Source organism: Temnothorax nylanderi, unplaced genomic scaffold, assembly GCF_030848795.1.
Source record: "Temnothorax nylanderi isolate EJ_2023f unplaced genomic scaffold, tnyl_v1.0 TNYL_tig0006_pilon, whole genome shotgun sequence".
Classification (NCBI taxonomy): domain Eukaryota; kingdom Metazoa; phylum Arthropoda; class Insecta; order Hymenoptera; family Formicidae; genus Temnothorax; species Temnothorax nylanderi.
In genome coordinates, this window is record NW_027249068.1 from 2278697 (window position 1) to 2294426 (window position 15730).

Below are 15730 nucleotides of genomic sequence, written 5' to 3' on the forward strand. Positions count from 1 at the left end.
GCAACGGAGAGAATTTTGCTTTCTTCCAACAAAGCAAAAATAGTATTAAACTTGAAACGTTACCGGCTTAAAATAGAAACGGACATTTTAAAATGTTCATTAAAAAAAGAACAGAGACAACTCTCTGCCGTCAAATATCGTAATTATTGCAAACCAGTAATCTAATTTGCTATCGTGCTGTAATTATGTTGCAGCTAAATGAAAGATTTGAAATGAATTCTGGAATGAATTCCCCGAAGATGCGAAGAGGCAAATCGCTGCTGTCAGCTGTCGCACGCATCAGTCTCACGGGGTGGTGTAAGTGCAATGCCATTGCACTTTCGCGGTCCTGCTTCTTTCTTTTCTGACGTAAATCCTGCTCCCCTTTTTTTTCCCTCATCCACGTTTCCCCCTTTCTCTTTTTCTCGCGGCTGAGCGATGTGGAGAAATTGTGGTCGGACGAACGTCACCAGACCTTCTGGCATTTTTGTATCTGCCACCCTCTGCGTTTCCCACACGATCCTCTCCCTCCCCGCCGCGCTCGGGGATGGCGCAAAACCTCTATCCGAGACTCTTTTCGGCGAACGCGCTTTCTCCGTCGAGTTCCGTCACACGGCGATGACGCAAATGCGGACTAAAACGCAAACGCGTTCGCGTGCGAACGCGTTTCGCGAACTACATCTAAATATAATGTCAAACATTAAATATCTCCAATTGGTTTAAACGAAAAGAATCGCAGATAACGCTAAACGAAGTAAATCATATTTAAACACGTTTCTGTTCGAACGACAGTTTGCAATGAAATTAAAAGGACATCTATTTGTGTGCTACCTGAAGAAAGATATATGCAGGGATATATCTTTCTTAAGATGCTGGAAGAAATAGATCGTCTATTGTTGTAAACAAAAGCGGAGAAAACGATAATGGAAATTATCTAGTTGGGAAATCTAAACTTGTTCAATTTTTCCGAAACGGATTCAGATTCTTAACCGGACGTGGCACTTTCGCAATGAGGAAAGATCGATCCAATCGTGATCACGTGAAGCGTTTACTAAACTGGTCAAGCCGATCGATAGCGAACACCTGTGCGTTTGCGGTCAATAATGATCGCAGTGAACCGTTTGAGATCGAAAGATTTAAATGTCTCGCATGCATAATGCGCGTGGAAATATCTTTATATATATTTTAAATACAACATAAATGTTTATATATTTTAGCGGAACGAGATCACACGCGAGAATGACTCCGTCGGCCCGGCCGATTACGATCGATTGCATAAGAGGAATTCTGAGATGTCATGACGCAATTCTCATGGTCTGTAACAGAAGGAAGAAGAAAAGACAGGATCGAACGAGGATCGGGTTGTGGATTTCTGCGAAATTACGGTACCGGTTGTTTCGTAAGTTTCATCATAAATAAAAGTTTGAAAATGAACCTTGTCATACAGTTTGTCATAATAAATCGCATCCTTCAATTAGATATATTTCTTCCTGGAAATATAGACTCTGTATAATTTAAAAAAAAATTTGATTAACAGAAATTTCTTAACGTGTATATACTCACGTACGTATAATAAACACTGAAAACGTAAAGCATTTGCCTTACAGAACATGTTAATTAAAATGATAATTCTAATATTACCAATTATGATAGGCGAGCTTTTTGTTGAACATTGTCTCGGATATAAATTTTGATCATCGCAAGTTTTTTTTCTCTTCTCGCGATACATGCAGAAATAGAAAGAACCGTGTGAAGGAGTAAAAGATAATGAAAATTTAGTGAACACGACATATACATAAGACAATGATATAAATGAGAAAAACTTGCGACAAAATAACCGACGAAAATGCAAATAGCCACTCGCAAATACAATTTTATATATTACGGTATCTTGTTTACCGCATGTTTTGAGGCATGTCTATCTTTATGCGTGTCTATCTTACGCAAAACATACACATGTTCACCATGATATACCTATGTACCTCGCAACTCAAATTATCCAATTATCTGCGATTAAAATCGTATTTTTAAGATAATTGAAGGGATCAATCTTAAATGTTATTATCAAACCTACGATTACACGTCGAGTAAAATCAGTACACGAGGACGAGCCGGGAAATTAATATTTCAATATTTTTAAAGTTAAGGGAACAAATAATTCTAAACCGGTCAAACAGAAACAGTCATTAAAATGTGGCACGATAATAAAAATGGAAGATTCTGTACACTTCGAATACTGCAAAACAATTTTTCTGTATATAAGTTCGTAAAGAAACCTTCGGATCTAAAAGATGTCGAAGATGTCTCATCGCGCGCGGTGCAAAAAAAGCTCGAGCCACGGATAAACAGATTAATCTCAAAGTTTAAAAAGGCAAAAACCCCCAGGGGGAAAAAGGCGCGTAAACGGTACAATCATTTTTGTCTCTTTCGGGGAACTCCGATTTATAATCATGTAACTCGTGCGCGCGATTATGTGGACCACTCCGAGAGTCCCATTTATAATTTGCATATCCTTGCTTTTTGTCACAAAGGAGAAAACCCGTCGACCTGTTCCCCGCGGATAAAAATACTGCATAAAAGCGCCCGTATCGAGTCAATTACGATTAATCTCTGTCAGTCCGACGTGTAGAACCGAGACACACCGAGATGAGAGATTCGCGTCATTTTCCACCGTTCGGTCATTTGTGCAGCCTCAAGTTGCACTTTATGACGTGAATAATTAATGTTAACAGAATCAGACCACCGCGCCGGCCGCTATTTTCGCAATAACACGTTAAGCGAAAAACAAAATAAATATTAGAGAGGTTTGCTGTGAAATTGAAATCGACTCGTGTGCGATGTAAAATTAAACACGTAAAATTGTCTTTCGAAAGTGCGCATTTTGTTATTGTAATCACTGTAATCAGTCAGTTATTTAGTTGACTTTTAGGCCCGGTTGCACCAACGTCGCCATAACATTTAACCTTAGGCCTATTCTTTTTAGCCTGAACTTGTTGCACGGTTCGTTTTTTCTCTTTTTCTTTTCATATTGGAGAGAAAAAGAGAAAAGATGAACTGTGCAAGAAAAAACTAACTGTCCCCTTAGAAAGAGACGAAGAGTGAGTTAAGCTAAGGTTAATTAAATGTTATGCGACGTTGGTGCAACCGGGCCTTAGTCTGTTGTACAAGTTGTAAAAGTTTGCCTTTATGCCTTAAATTGTCTTTTCGATCGATTATTATATATCTATCTAAGGCTAACAATAAATAGCGAAATACCTTTTATGCCAGAGCCGGCCACCAGCCAGAGTTTATGCTTTTTATATGAAAAAAAGAAAACAGTGCACGCAAGGACATCTAGTGCTTAAATAAAACAAAATTACGTAAGAGAGAAGTTATATATCGATAATACAGCATGCATTGAGAGAGAGATGCTTGTTGCCTCACCGACCGTCAATAATTACCGACGTCATTTGAGTTTTGCATTCCTGCGAGAAATTCAAATTCTCAAAAATCTATAAAGTATCAGGAAAATATAATCAGACAGAAGGTGGCTAATTATAAAATTACAAGAACTATAACTCCAATTTCTAAATTCTTATAATTTCAGTGATTCGAACCGCGAAAATTTAAATTCCAAAAATAGATTAAGTATCAAGAGAACGTAGCGAAGTAGAAGGCAAAACTTCGAAAAGGTCAATTTCAAAAATGTTATTTATTATAAAGTTTCTTTCGTTATCTACACTAAAGTAAAATTATGCCTATACAACACACATACGCAATGTATGAATATTTATTTAAATACAATACACGCGCCCACAATCAGTTTCACATATGAAAGCATTCACGAGTGCGTTGCTCAATTCTAAATATTAGAAAAGAAAGACTGCAATAAACATTTGAAAAAGAATAGATGACTATATTTTTAATACCAATTTTAATTTATATATTAAGATCATATGCAAGGTACATATATTCTCATGATATAATTTTCTATACATACATTAAAAAATTAATCAGAAACAAACAATTGAAAAAAACATATTTTCCCTTGGTAATAAATTTAACATTAAAATATTTGTTAAAATTTTGTATCGAAATATTTATTTATCACTTGTACTATTGATTAATAAATAATAAATAAGAGAAAATAGTAATTTCTCTTAATCGCGATTGCCGATTGTTAATATCATGTTCGTACAGATATTAAGTCTTGTATATCTAATATATGAAAACGATTGTCATATACAATAATTAGTAAATTTAACATCAATTAAAATATTTGTGTATCAAGATACCGATATCCAGTTTTGTCATGTAGGAATGTCATCATTTACGCTCGACGACAGTCGTATATAAATTGAGGAACACACTAAATATTATAAATCATAATTACAAGTTTATTTAACGCTATAATTACTACACACTTAGTACCACCTATTGATCGAGCAACTTGTGCTTTCATAGGATAGAATTCCTATTTAATAATATTAAATTGCATATAAGTATGTAGTATCTAAACATTTTCTTATGCTTAGTCGAAAGAATTTTATGTGTAGTATAAATCATGAATTGATGAATTTATGGACGACACTCCATTTACTTCACTAAGCCCATCTTCTTAGCTTCCACCTCATAAATTAGTAACCTCCACATTTTGACTACGAACACTTCCGCTTCTTCGTCCAATACCTGAAACGCGCGAGATATATATTCCGCAAGAAGTTTGTCTATAAAATGTGAAAGCAAGAAGTATTTCACGGTGTAATTACCATCTGTACATCGTCTAGTATTCCCTGAGGAGAACTGCCCGCCATTACTTTGCTACAAATAAAATCCACTAGAGTAGGTTCGGGTTCGCCAATATATTCGATAATCTTTTTATTGATCCAAGGTCTTATCCTCTTCTCCATCAATGTCTAAACGAAAAAGCGAAACATGTAAAAATATGCTTATAAGAGAGTCGGGTTTACCAATAAAAATCACCGTAATATAAAAAAAAGTACAGAATGAATTAAGACAAGATTGGAATTAAACGATATATTAATGAAATCAGTTTTTAAATAAAAAGGAAAGCTTGTTCCACAAAGAAAATTTGTTCTTCTGAAAATGAATAATACTTACGTTATCGATGAGTGCCCAATCGAGTTGATAGCCAAACAATGCGTTCTTATCAGTAGGTATTTTGTCTATAAGAGATTTGATGTGCTTTCGTTTTTCTTCTTGGCTTTTTGTATTTTCTTCTTTCCCCGTCTTTGTGGCTTCTTCGGTTTTCTTTTTCTTTTCGTCTCCGTAATCTGAGAAGATGTAAGCTCTAAGTATCTCAACTTCTCAACAACTTCAGAACTAATAATGAAGGTAAAACACTTACCTAAAGGTACAAGTTTACGTTTTTTCGCGTTATTAGCGGCATCGTCATCGTCGTCGTTATTAAATACGTCCTTAACGTCAATACGGCCCTTTTTCCGCGTTTGATTCGCCTGTTGTGAATTCGTATTAGTAGCGGTGTTAGGACTGACCGGTGTTTTACCGCCTATACTGTGATCGCTAGCACGATTGCCCCCACTTCCCATAGCAAATGGAACAAAGTTACCTACATCAAGGAGGAATGCTATTATACATGGAAGAATTTATATCAATACGATACATTATAGCACATTTTATATATATTAACTCAACAATATAAAATTATCGAAACTGAAATAATATTCTTGACAGCAATAGGTATATATATATATATATATATATATATATATATATACACACACTAAATATTTGTTATAAATGATAAAGATTGTTCGAAGTTGTATTCCTATAAAAATTGCGAGGAAACAATTTACGACATTGTATTTGTAGGTAAACCAAGAGACACTTACTACCACTTGTCTTTTCTGGTTCACTAACAAGGGACATTCGTGAATCTTCATCTAACGATGGTGGAATGGATTGAGCAGGTGTCGCGCCTGATTGATGCCCCGGTGAAGGTCGTGCGTCTTTTAGACTCTCTCGGTCCGCATCCGCTAATGCGTCTTGATTCTCCTCACCGTCGCGATGATGATTTTGATGGTGTCTATGATGCCGACGATGATGATGATGATGTCGCGGTGGCGTCCTGGATGGTGCTTCTGGCTGAGAAACATCATCAAACTGCACACCATCATCACTGTCACTCTCTATTGGCTCGGTTTCTATCGGCGGCATTATTTCTTTATCCTTCTTCACCGCTTTGTCATCCTCTTCGTCAATTATAGTTATCACTGGTTTAGGCTTATACTGTTCCTCCCTTTCGGCTTTCAACTAATAAAAAAAAGGAGCAAAACGTGAAAGTAAATAAAAGATAATAAAATTCTCTTATGTATTTTTTTTGTAATTAGATAATGTCTACAGCATTATGTAGTATTGTAGCGTAATAAAGTATATTTTTAATTATAACATAGAAAGCAGAACTAATTCTTATACAATATTGTAAAATATGCTTTTCCTACAAAATAATTCCCCTTTACAGAAATTTAATACTGGAAGTATTACATTCCTGTACGACTCTCAAACTCAGTTCGAATAAAAAAAAAGTTAAATTAAAATTCATTTTAATTTATTAAGAATTAATCTTGTTTCTTTAATTATAAGCTTAAATGTAGAATATAACCTACCCTTTCAAATTCCGCGGCAGGATCCGGATTAGAGGCATCCGCATATAATTTGTCGCGTAAACGCTGAAGCTCCTGGCGTTCGGCACAACGATCCCGCGAATCTGCTTCGGCCTCCAATGCTCGTTCTTCGAGTCGGCGAGACAACTCTTTACCCTTGTAATACTTGGAATCGTCGCGATCGTCGTCGTAATCCTCGAGGAACTCTTTCAAACGTTTTGCCTCCCTCTCTCTGGCCTCGCGTTTCGCACGACGCTTCTCTGCTTCTTTCTCGTACTCCTTCTGTTTGCGTCGTTCGCGTGTCTCCCATGCCCTCAAACGTTCCTGGTACGCTGCCTCCTTTTCTCTGGCTCGCCTCTCGTTTTTCTTCCTCTCTTTTGACTCCTCCTCCTCCTCCCTCTCGCGCATAATTTCTCTTTCGCTCTTCCTCACCTCTTCTCGCTCCCGTTCCCTCTCCCGCTCTCGGTCTCTCTCCTTCTCTCTATCGCGCTCACGTTCCCGCTCGCGTTCCCTTTCACGATCCCGATCCCGCTCCCGCTCCCGCTCTCGCTCTCGCTCTCGTTCCCGTTCCCGTTCACGTTCCCGTTCTCGATCTCTCTCGCGATCTCTGTCTCGATCCCGGTCTCTGTCATTTCTCGATCGATCCCTATCACGTTCTTTGGATCTGAAAAGTTCAAACAGTTTATGAAGTAGAGAATAAACTATATTTGTAAACAACACAAAAAAAAATTATCCAAGACAACGAAATCACTGGTGAATTTCCAAGGATGGCATCATGTAGCATGGCTCGCATAAATCTGTACAATGTATTCAAACTGCGTCTACACGCGCTTTTCTATTCGCAAAAATATTTAGTTCAATATGTTTTATACATTGCTCAATATAGTGCATCTATCCAATAGGGGATGCAAACGTTACTTCACCTAGATCTAGAGCGACGTTTGTCCCTTCTACTGCTGCCGGTACTATCACTACGACCTTTATGAGACGTAGGACTACCAGGGTCACAATCTTGGTCATCCTTGTTGGAAGCATCATCGTCACGCTTATCGCGTCGCTCCTTTTCCCGCTTCTCGCGCTCCTCTTTCTCGACAGCTTCCTTCTTTCGCTTTACCTGGGCCTTCTCCTCCTCCTGCTTCTATAAAACACAAGAACGCGGGCACAGGTGAGACAAAAAGGTTGAAACAAGCGTGTCGAACTGTGATAATGATGGAAACCAAGAAACTAGCAATCGTATCTTCCTCAGATGCAACAAAAGATACTATTATGTTTGTAAATGTTGTTAGCAAATAAGGATCTTTCTGACCATCGTTATAAAAATGAGAACGCGTACTAATTACTGAACAAAACTTCAAATTAAAAATTCGCAGATATTCCAATCTGTTAAATACATTTTGCCAAATGTATGTCAATTGTTGAGATGTTTTTATTGCATTTTTTAACAATCAACAGAAAGGACGTACTTACGCGTAAACAGAAAAAAGAATCGCATTTAAATCGCGTGTAAATGTCCATGTCACGATTCGTATACAGAACGATTACTAGTTGTAATAAGCCTTAATCATCTGACATAACGAATGTAGAGAGATGTTCATTTCAATATGGTATACTCACTCCACTGGAGTATGCTCGATCGGCAGCATCTTACGCGAGAGAAATCTCGTTTACATATCAATTACCTAAGTGCAGGTACAAATGTTTGGATACAGGCATAAGAGTTATCTTAGACTCTAGCTTATAATTTAAATACCTTAACGCTATTAACAGATGCATCGCAGAGGCCACCCAATGTACTTACAACATTGCAAATGTGCCTGTAAAATCGATAGTGTCTAAATCTATGATAAAATCTAAGAGCTTGAAAGGGGTCTTGAGATTATTTAGACATTCTTGATCAATATTCAATAATTATTAGAAAGTATTATACCAATCGGAAGCGCAGTCATCACGAAGAAGGGTATCCCACCAAAACATCTTTTCACATTTGCCAAGAAACTGTCTCACACTGTCTGACAACATTTGTTTTCCTCTGGTAATGGTTACACGCGTTATGGCAGCCGATGCAGCAAACTGTTGAATATCAAATGCACAATAGTTTGCCCACCGTTATCGTCCCGTGTTATAAACGCAACGTCTTAGAAATAAATTAGTGTGATTCATCCTTATTCTGTTATACTACTATCCAAAAATGGGTTACTGTTTGGAAAATCGATCCCGACGTTAAATTATTGCGCGATCATTATATGAGATTAAAACGTAATCTGCTCACACAATATTTGAATATAAATATTTATATTTAAATAAAATATTCTACAAACAAGTATAATCTCTATTAGTAAAATGCTACTCGTTACACTATTATACATTTTTTTTCTCTACTATTCTTCCTGACATATGTAATTATAGAAATAATATCGCTACAGTATTGGTATATTTGCTATTACAATCATCGAATTTGAGAAAATATAGCTCTTTTAATCTTTCATCGTTCTCATCATTGACAATGACATCCTACTACTGATTTTACACAATCGTCTCGTCAGCATGACACATAGAACGTAAGCTATCTCGTCCATACGGTAACCCATGATTTTAAGCTCTAACAAGGGTAGAATAACTCAGTGCATAAAAGTAGATGCACATTGTGAGGAGAAAATAGACTGCTGAAACATGAAACGTGGTCAAAAAGGTATTTCTCAGACTGAGCAGTTGACTAGCAAAAATACTACAAGAACCGAATGCTTGTGTTGGCTCATGGTTGTGGAGTTTACTCACGGTGTGAAGTTGACTTGGTCAGTCAGTGTGGTGGTACCGGAGAATGGAGGAGCGCGCACCTAGGTACTACATGTCTGATCGAGACGCTGACAGAAGCTGTTTACACAAAATAAAGACAACAACTGAACAGTCGCCATTTGGTGATGGACAAAATCAGTTTCATTGTGTGTAGCGCACAGAGAGAGTCTCCCGGCCCTAACAAATAGTCTATCCCAAAGATGTAAAAAGATGTAAAAAGTGTGTCAGCGCCAAAGTGTGTTTTGTTCAAAATGATAATACGTTCCAATCCTAGGCTGTGTGCGTGAAAGCAACCTGGACAACCGCTTACCTACGTTCGATATGCGAATACTAGACTGCTAGGCGTCAACACGAATAATCAACGTAACATTCGTAAACGGCAAACAATCGTTCCTCGTCGTTCATCTTAATTTGATACAGAATCGGATACACGCGTGTCTCTTACGAAAAAAATTGAGTAGAGAGACAATGTATTGCTTCATTAATGTAAACGCGATACATGATAATGTGTATACATGGTGATTAACAAGAAACAAAACATTTAAAGATTTTCTTTAGACTTGAAGATGTTGAGGCATGACCAGAACAAGATCTTGAACATTGGGTCGAATCGACCAATAACTCTCTAATTCTGTTATAGAAATGATATCTAATTAAAAAAGATCAGCTAACTCTAAAAAGTAACGATCTTTTAAAAGAGAGATTTTTTACATTTTTTCCCCACAGTCTGCATTTCCAAAACCACCTAGGATTTTATTCTGTACATATTTTTATATCTTTGACTCTAAGAGAAATATTTAGTTGTTCTGTTTCTAGTGACTCACGTTGTAGGAGTAACATTCATTCCTATCCTCTACTAATGCATTAATTAGCTCTTATTTTAAATAAATACCTATAATGTTTTATACGAGCATTCATTCGATAATTCACTGTAATTTGCAGCAATGTTAGTTGATAAATTATTTTGATCTTAATGCGTATTCATGATTAACGAAAACAAAATGTAATAAACAAAATATTGATAAATCAAATAAACAGATGCTCGGAAATATATTCGGCAACCATGTATCGAATAAAAATTGTTTTACTATAAAAACCAAATATAGCTGCACAACAGATAAGAAGAACGCATTATTTCAGCGCACCATTTTGGCAGATTAAAACATATTTTGGACATTAATTGCTAGCAGTTTAGTATGACATATACAGAAGTAGATAAAGTTAGTTTAGTGCCAAATAAATCGTAATGGTATCTTTCTCTAAACGTCAAAAATATAATAGCCGCAATGTAGCACACTGTATTTACGACGAATCAGTAAAACAGAATACCAATAGAAACAAACTGATCAGTTACATGTCGCCAGCTTGTCGCGGAGAGCTATGAGTCTCCTTCTTAATGTATTGCGCATTTCTTTTTTTTTTTCATGTTTGGTTGTTTGGATTATACTCTGACTTACCAACGAGCCTGCAGCCGCCTGCGAAAATACGAGGGATGTGCTGTGATTGACTCCCTTCAGAGCCAATGAGTGAGTGAAAGGGTGGTCCCCACACACAGCATTCCTAGGCGTGTGCGTTTGCTGTGTGCGACGCACGCTGCCTGTTATTATAATTATAGCAACGAGTCACGGCTCCAATTGTTCAGAGCTAATATAGCACACACGCACTTTACCACAAAATACTTAAAAGCTACGACTTTCGAGATACTCGTAATCTTCTCTTGTATACATATATCCAAATACATTTTTTTACATTTTAAGTGTACACAGAGAGAAAGACAGAGAAAGAGAGAGAGAGAGAGAAAGAATCTAATTACCAGCGTCTGCGATAGAATGTGTATGCGATTGGACACTTTCAGTACTCGCATTGCAACAAGAGCTCGTCAATTTGCGTCTCCATGTTTTATCATTCAGATCATGTAAGTGTTACACTAGCGTGAGCGTAACGATTCGTGTCCAATCGCAACATACATACGAGGTAGATACTAGCGGCAATTCATTGACAAACATTAAAAGATGAGTTCTTTCTTTCGTGTATAGCATCGTTGTAATAACTGTTGTATACCTCTGATTTCATCTAAATCAACAAGATGTAACAATGTTTTTTTGTACATTCAATATTCTCAAGCTTTGCGAAAATTTTACGTACGCAAACTATATCCGATCGGCGTCATTGACATACTCAAATGTCATAAACTTGTGAATGAACCGATAGATGCGTAAAAAAATTAACATTATGTAAAAACAACAATCAACAATAATACAAAGTATTACAAACATATACTTGATATTCTGAAAATAAAAGATGAAAAGATGTTTTCCAAAGTTTTATATCAAGATGATAAAGAAAAAAACACAAGAAGATAAAAAATAAATATCAATACTCAGAGAAAAATATACGGATACATCATACATTATCGCTAATATATGAATAGCACAATTAAATCACAGATATTTATCTGACCTTGCTGCATCTGGAATGCATTATTTTATCTCGTTAAATTTCCATTATTTTGTAGTAATGACTAATGAGATCAATTGTAAAAAGATATGTTTATAATGCTTCGTAAACCGAGTGTTACACATAAACATCAATCTCCTCGTGGATTGATAAATGAAAAAATTTTCAATATATTTTTTAAGAGAGAGATCAAAATTCTGTCTTTTATTATGTCTAACGCGACAAACTTTTTATGATTACAAAAAAGAAAAAAAAGATAAAACTGTAAGAGAAAAAAAAGATTTAAAGATACTCGTAATAATAATAATTACCTTCATGACCTCCCTGAATTTGCCAATTTCTCGGGTAATCAAGTCTCTTTTACTCTCTTCTATCTCCGCATCATCCAGGTTTAAGGATTTAGCTACCATTTTTGTCTGGTGTTCCTCTGCGATAAATTACAGTAAGAAACTCACGTGTCCCTTGTACATAAGATTTAGCGACTATTTAAATAATTACCTGGAGCAACCTGCGCCATTTCTAGATCTATAGCGTGTTCTGCTATAATCTGGTTGATGCGAGCGAGCGCATCTGCGTCGACCACTCTCATGCCTTCGTCCATATAATCTTCACCCTCTTCGCCGTCAACTCCTTCACCGGGTACCTCGTCCTGTAGAGGCGATTGGCCACCTCTGAGTTTCTTCCTTCTTTCAGCTATAAAGCAAAGCATTGGTTATTTTTTATCCTATTTCTATCTTGGTTTTTTCACCTCTGCTGAAAGCTTACCTTTGAATTGGTCCAGGACTACCTTAGCTTTAGCGTCCACTTTAACAACGAGCTTCTTCGTGCCTATTTCCATGTCATGGAGCAATCGGACTGCTCTGAGGCCCGCGTCCGGGCCTGCGTATTCGCAAAAGCCGAACGCCTGTACTCTCTTCCAAGAGAGAACATGCCCACACGCCCCCAGAATATGTCGTATCATCACGTCGGGCGCTCTGTCCATTATGTTACCAATGAATACCGTGACAGGTGGGCCGGACTCTCTCTCGCGCCTTCGATTATTATCGTGGCGATTCTGATTGCGCGAGTAACGTACAGCCGGCGCGGAGGTCTGCATCGCAGATACGGGTGATGGAATCATCTATGTTTTATAAATGGTAGGATTCTTAATTATGCACATGTCTACTCATGCACTCCGTTTTTCCCCTCCCTCTCTAATAGCACGATTAATTCATATTTTTACTTCGGTTAACTAAGCATCAGCTACGGAGTATCAAGTTGTCCATTTTGCTCTGCGTGTTACACATGCATTAAATAATTTAAAGAAAAATTTAAAGAAAGATAACTTTTTCCTTTTTATGTACAAAGCTGCTTATAAACTCGTTCAAAGCACGTTTGTTTTCATATACTTGGAAGAAAATCTATGATGTAATAATTGTTAAACGATACGTATCACTCTACAGCAATATAAATGTGTAAATGCGTGCTTCATGTGTAGAAGATAATACAGCAAATGTATTAATCAATGCTACTTTCATTACTCCCCATCTATAATAGGTGCTTTAAGCCCTAGTCTTTGTTTTAGAGAGATATTACATAGGTTCTAAGCCTCAAGCCCTAAGCTTTTAAAGATGGGAGTTGGCCAACTCGCTTCAGGCTTAGAGCTTAGAGCTTAGAGCAGCGCGAGGAAGGGCCTGAGCAGAATAGCTGACTTATAATTTTAAGACAGTGTTTTATGCTTTAAATCTTTGTTTTTAGCAACGCACAATACTGTCTTGTGTCTCAAGTCTTACAATGTTGACACTTTGTACACTCGTTTAAGACTTGAGACACAAGACAGTATTGTGCGTTGCTAAAAACAAAGATTTAAAGCATAAAACACTGTCTTGAAATTATAAGTCTGCTATTCTGCTCAGACACGAACGCTCAAGGCCGGAAAAACGTCACAGTTTAGAGCATAAAACATAAGGCTTAGGGCATTAAAACACCTATTGTAGATGGGCACTTATGCATGTTGTATACTGTGTTGTATAAAATTAATGCTCTCGCAGACACTTTATAGATAACAATTTCAAAAAAAATTTGTTCAGAGGTAGCAAAAACAAAAGTTACTACACGCAAACTGGCTTAACTCGCGTCTAAACGAATGTGATGCTTTTTACAAATAATCAATCAATATCAAAACACGTCTATCATGCCCTAAAGAGGCAAATTTACTTACGTGGGCCATAGGCATGACTCCTCCCATAATTGGTGGTGGCGCACCAACCATGTATGGCATCGGAGGCATCCCTGGGATACCCATAGGTGGCTGACCAGGATAGGACATGATTGTGACAAATTGATGTTACAGCAATGAACACTCTGCAACAATAAGTTACACAAATGTTAAGCAAACAAGTAAGAATCAATTGTATTTTACAGATGATTAATGAATTTACAATCTCACAGGAATAATTATAGCAATTACAAAGTAACAGTTCATTATTACGTATCAAGCAAATTGGTCTTTCATCAAGTCATCTGAGTTTGACACAAGATGATAAAATTATACCAAAAAAAAAATATGATATCCTAATGTGATACCTTAGCAGTAAGTCGCTGATTGTCGGATATATACAATTATACAGGGAAAAATATTACTGCACGTATCGCAGCTTACAAAATGCAACTCTTGGAGATAAAATGGTGTCAAAGTACGAATTTAACTCTCATTTGCACTTGAAAAAAAACACGAGAAAGCGCGAGACGCTCACTGCAACAAGATACGCTGATCGCGTTTGATTCTTCTCACACAGATACGTGATAATGCTCGAATAAAAAGTACAAATAAGTCACACGCGGAATTGATCAATCTGTGAATAGGACCCGACAAAACGTTTCACGTGCGTGCTGTATGAATGTGACAATAAAATACACACATACATTAGGCCTGTTCTTTTCAGCTGAACTTCTGCACGGTTCATCTTTCCTCTTTTTCTTTTCATGTTGGAGAGAAAAAGATAAAAGATGAACCGTGCAAGAAGTTCAGCTGAAAAGAACAAGCCTATATATACATACACTCTTACTCTTTCTCTCTCTCTCTCTTTCTCTCTTTCTCTTTCACTATTTCTTTCTCTCCCCCCTTCCCCTTGTCGCTATCTCTACAATCTCCGTGATCTATAGTTCAGTGTGCGCTCGCGATATATCTCCGAATTGGTTTCACAAAATTAAACGAAAACTGCAACCTGCAACCGGAAGATCGGCGTAGCCGCCGACACAATGAACGCGTCGGCTCGGCCGTCGCAAAAGCGTGCCTCTGCCCTCTGTCTCGCTCGCCGACACGTTCGCGAACGCCCGACAGGGAGACGTCAATGATGATGGATTTCAACCACCAAGCACGGGGGAAGAGAGACTCGCTCGCGGTCATACTCACATGGCCGGGCTGGTGGATCGAGATCGCAGGTTATCGCGCTCGAGATCTACGTGACATTTCGTTAAAACCGTCGGATCGGGATACGCGAATTCTCGCACGGAAAACGCGGCAAAATAGCCCACCGATTCCCAGCACAATCGGATACGCGATACAATTACAATTGCGGTATCACACACACCACGGCGTACGCGCGTCGCCTAGAGTTGCTTCGAGGCTTCGAGACGCGAAATGCGAGAGAGTTTGCTGAGTTTGCTCCGTTTGCTCGTTGGGGCCATTGGGGCGTCGCGCGTCGCGGCACCGCCATGCGCGAGCCGATTTATTGGCGACACTGAATTTCAATTGGACAATTTGAATCGGAGTATCGCGGATTTAACGCGTAAATGTTACGTTTGAAAACGATTGAAAAATTCATGTTTCTTGCCTTTGGAACGAACCGACCAAACTCCGATTAATTTAATCGGCGATTAATTGAATCAGCAGAATT

General features: G+C 37.7%; 1 protein-coding gene across 2 annotated transcripts; it reads right to left on the bottom strand.

Annotated features, from left to right (window-relative positions):
• Positions 1 to 4332: 4332 nt before the first annotated feature.
• LOC139778904 (uncharacterized) lies at positions 4333 to 15439 on the bottom strand. 2 transcript variants are annotated; one of them, XM_071717053.1, is made up of 12 exons: positions 15247 to 15439; positions 14053 to 14195; positions 12618 to 12942; positions 12351 to 12545; positions 12164 to 12279; positions 7526 to 7740; positions 6606 to 7266; positions 5832 to 6252; positions 5327 to 5548; positions 5080 to 5252; positions 4728 to 4874; positions 4333 to 4647 (listed from the first exon to the last, which is right to left on the bottom strand). In XM_071717053.1, exons 2-12 carry the CDS (start codon positions 14158 to 14160, stop codon positions 4555 to 4557), a joined length of 2676 nt encoding a protein of 891 aa, XP_071573154.1. In that variant the 5' UTR covers positions 14161 to 14195; positions 15247 to 15439; the 3' UTR covers positions 4333 to 4554. The 2 variants fall into 2 exon arrangements, with proteins under 2 accessions (XP_071573154.1, XP_071573150.1); XM_071717049.1 differs by having other exon boundaries at positions 12618 to 12972.
• Between the last annotated feature and the right edge of the window lie 291 nt (positions 15440 to 15730).

What these genes read in the sequence shown, in the direction of transcription:
- LOC139778904 (XM_071717049.1), bottom strand. Translation starts at nt 14,160, where the DNA reads ATGTCCTATCCTGGTCAGCCACCTATGGGTATCCCAGGGATGCCTCCG. An exon ending in ACGTAAACTTGTACCTTTAG is followed by an intron (nt 5,253 to 5,326) that starts GTAAGTGTTTTA and finishes ACATCTTCTCAG; the next exon opens with ATTACGGAGACGAAAAGAAA. An exon ending in ATTGGGCACTCATCGATAAC is followed by an intron (nt 4,875 to 5,079) that starts GTAAGTATTATT and finishes TTTTTCGTTTAG; the next exon opens with ACATTGATGGAGAAGAGGAT.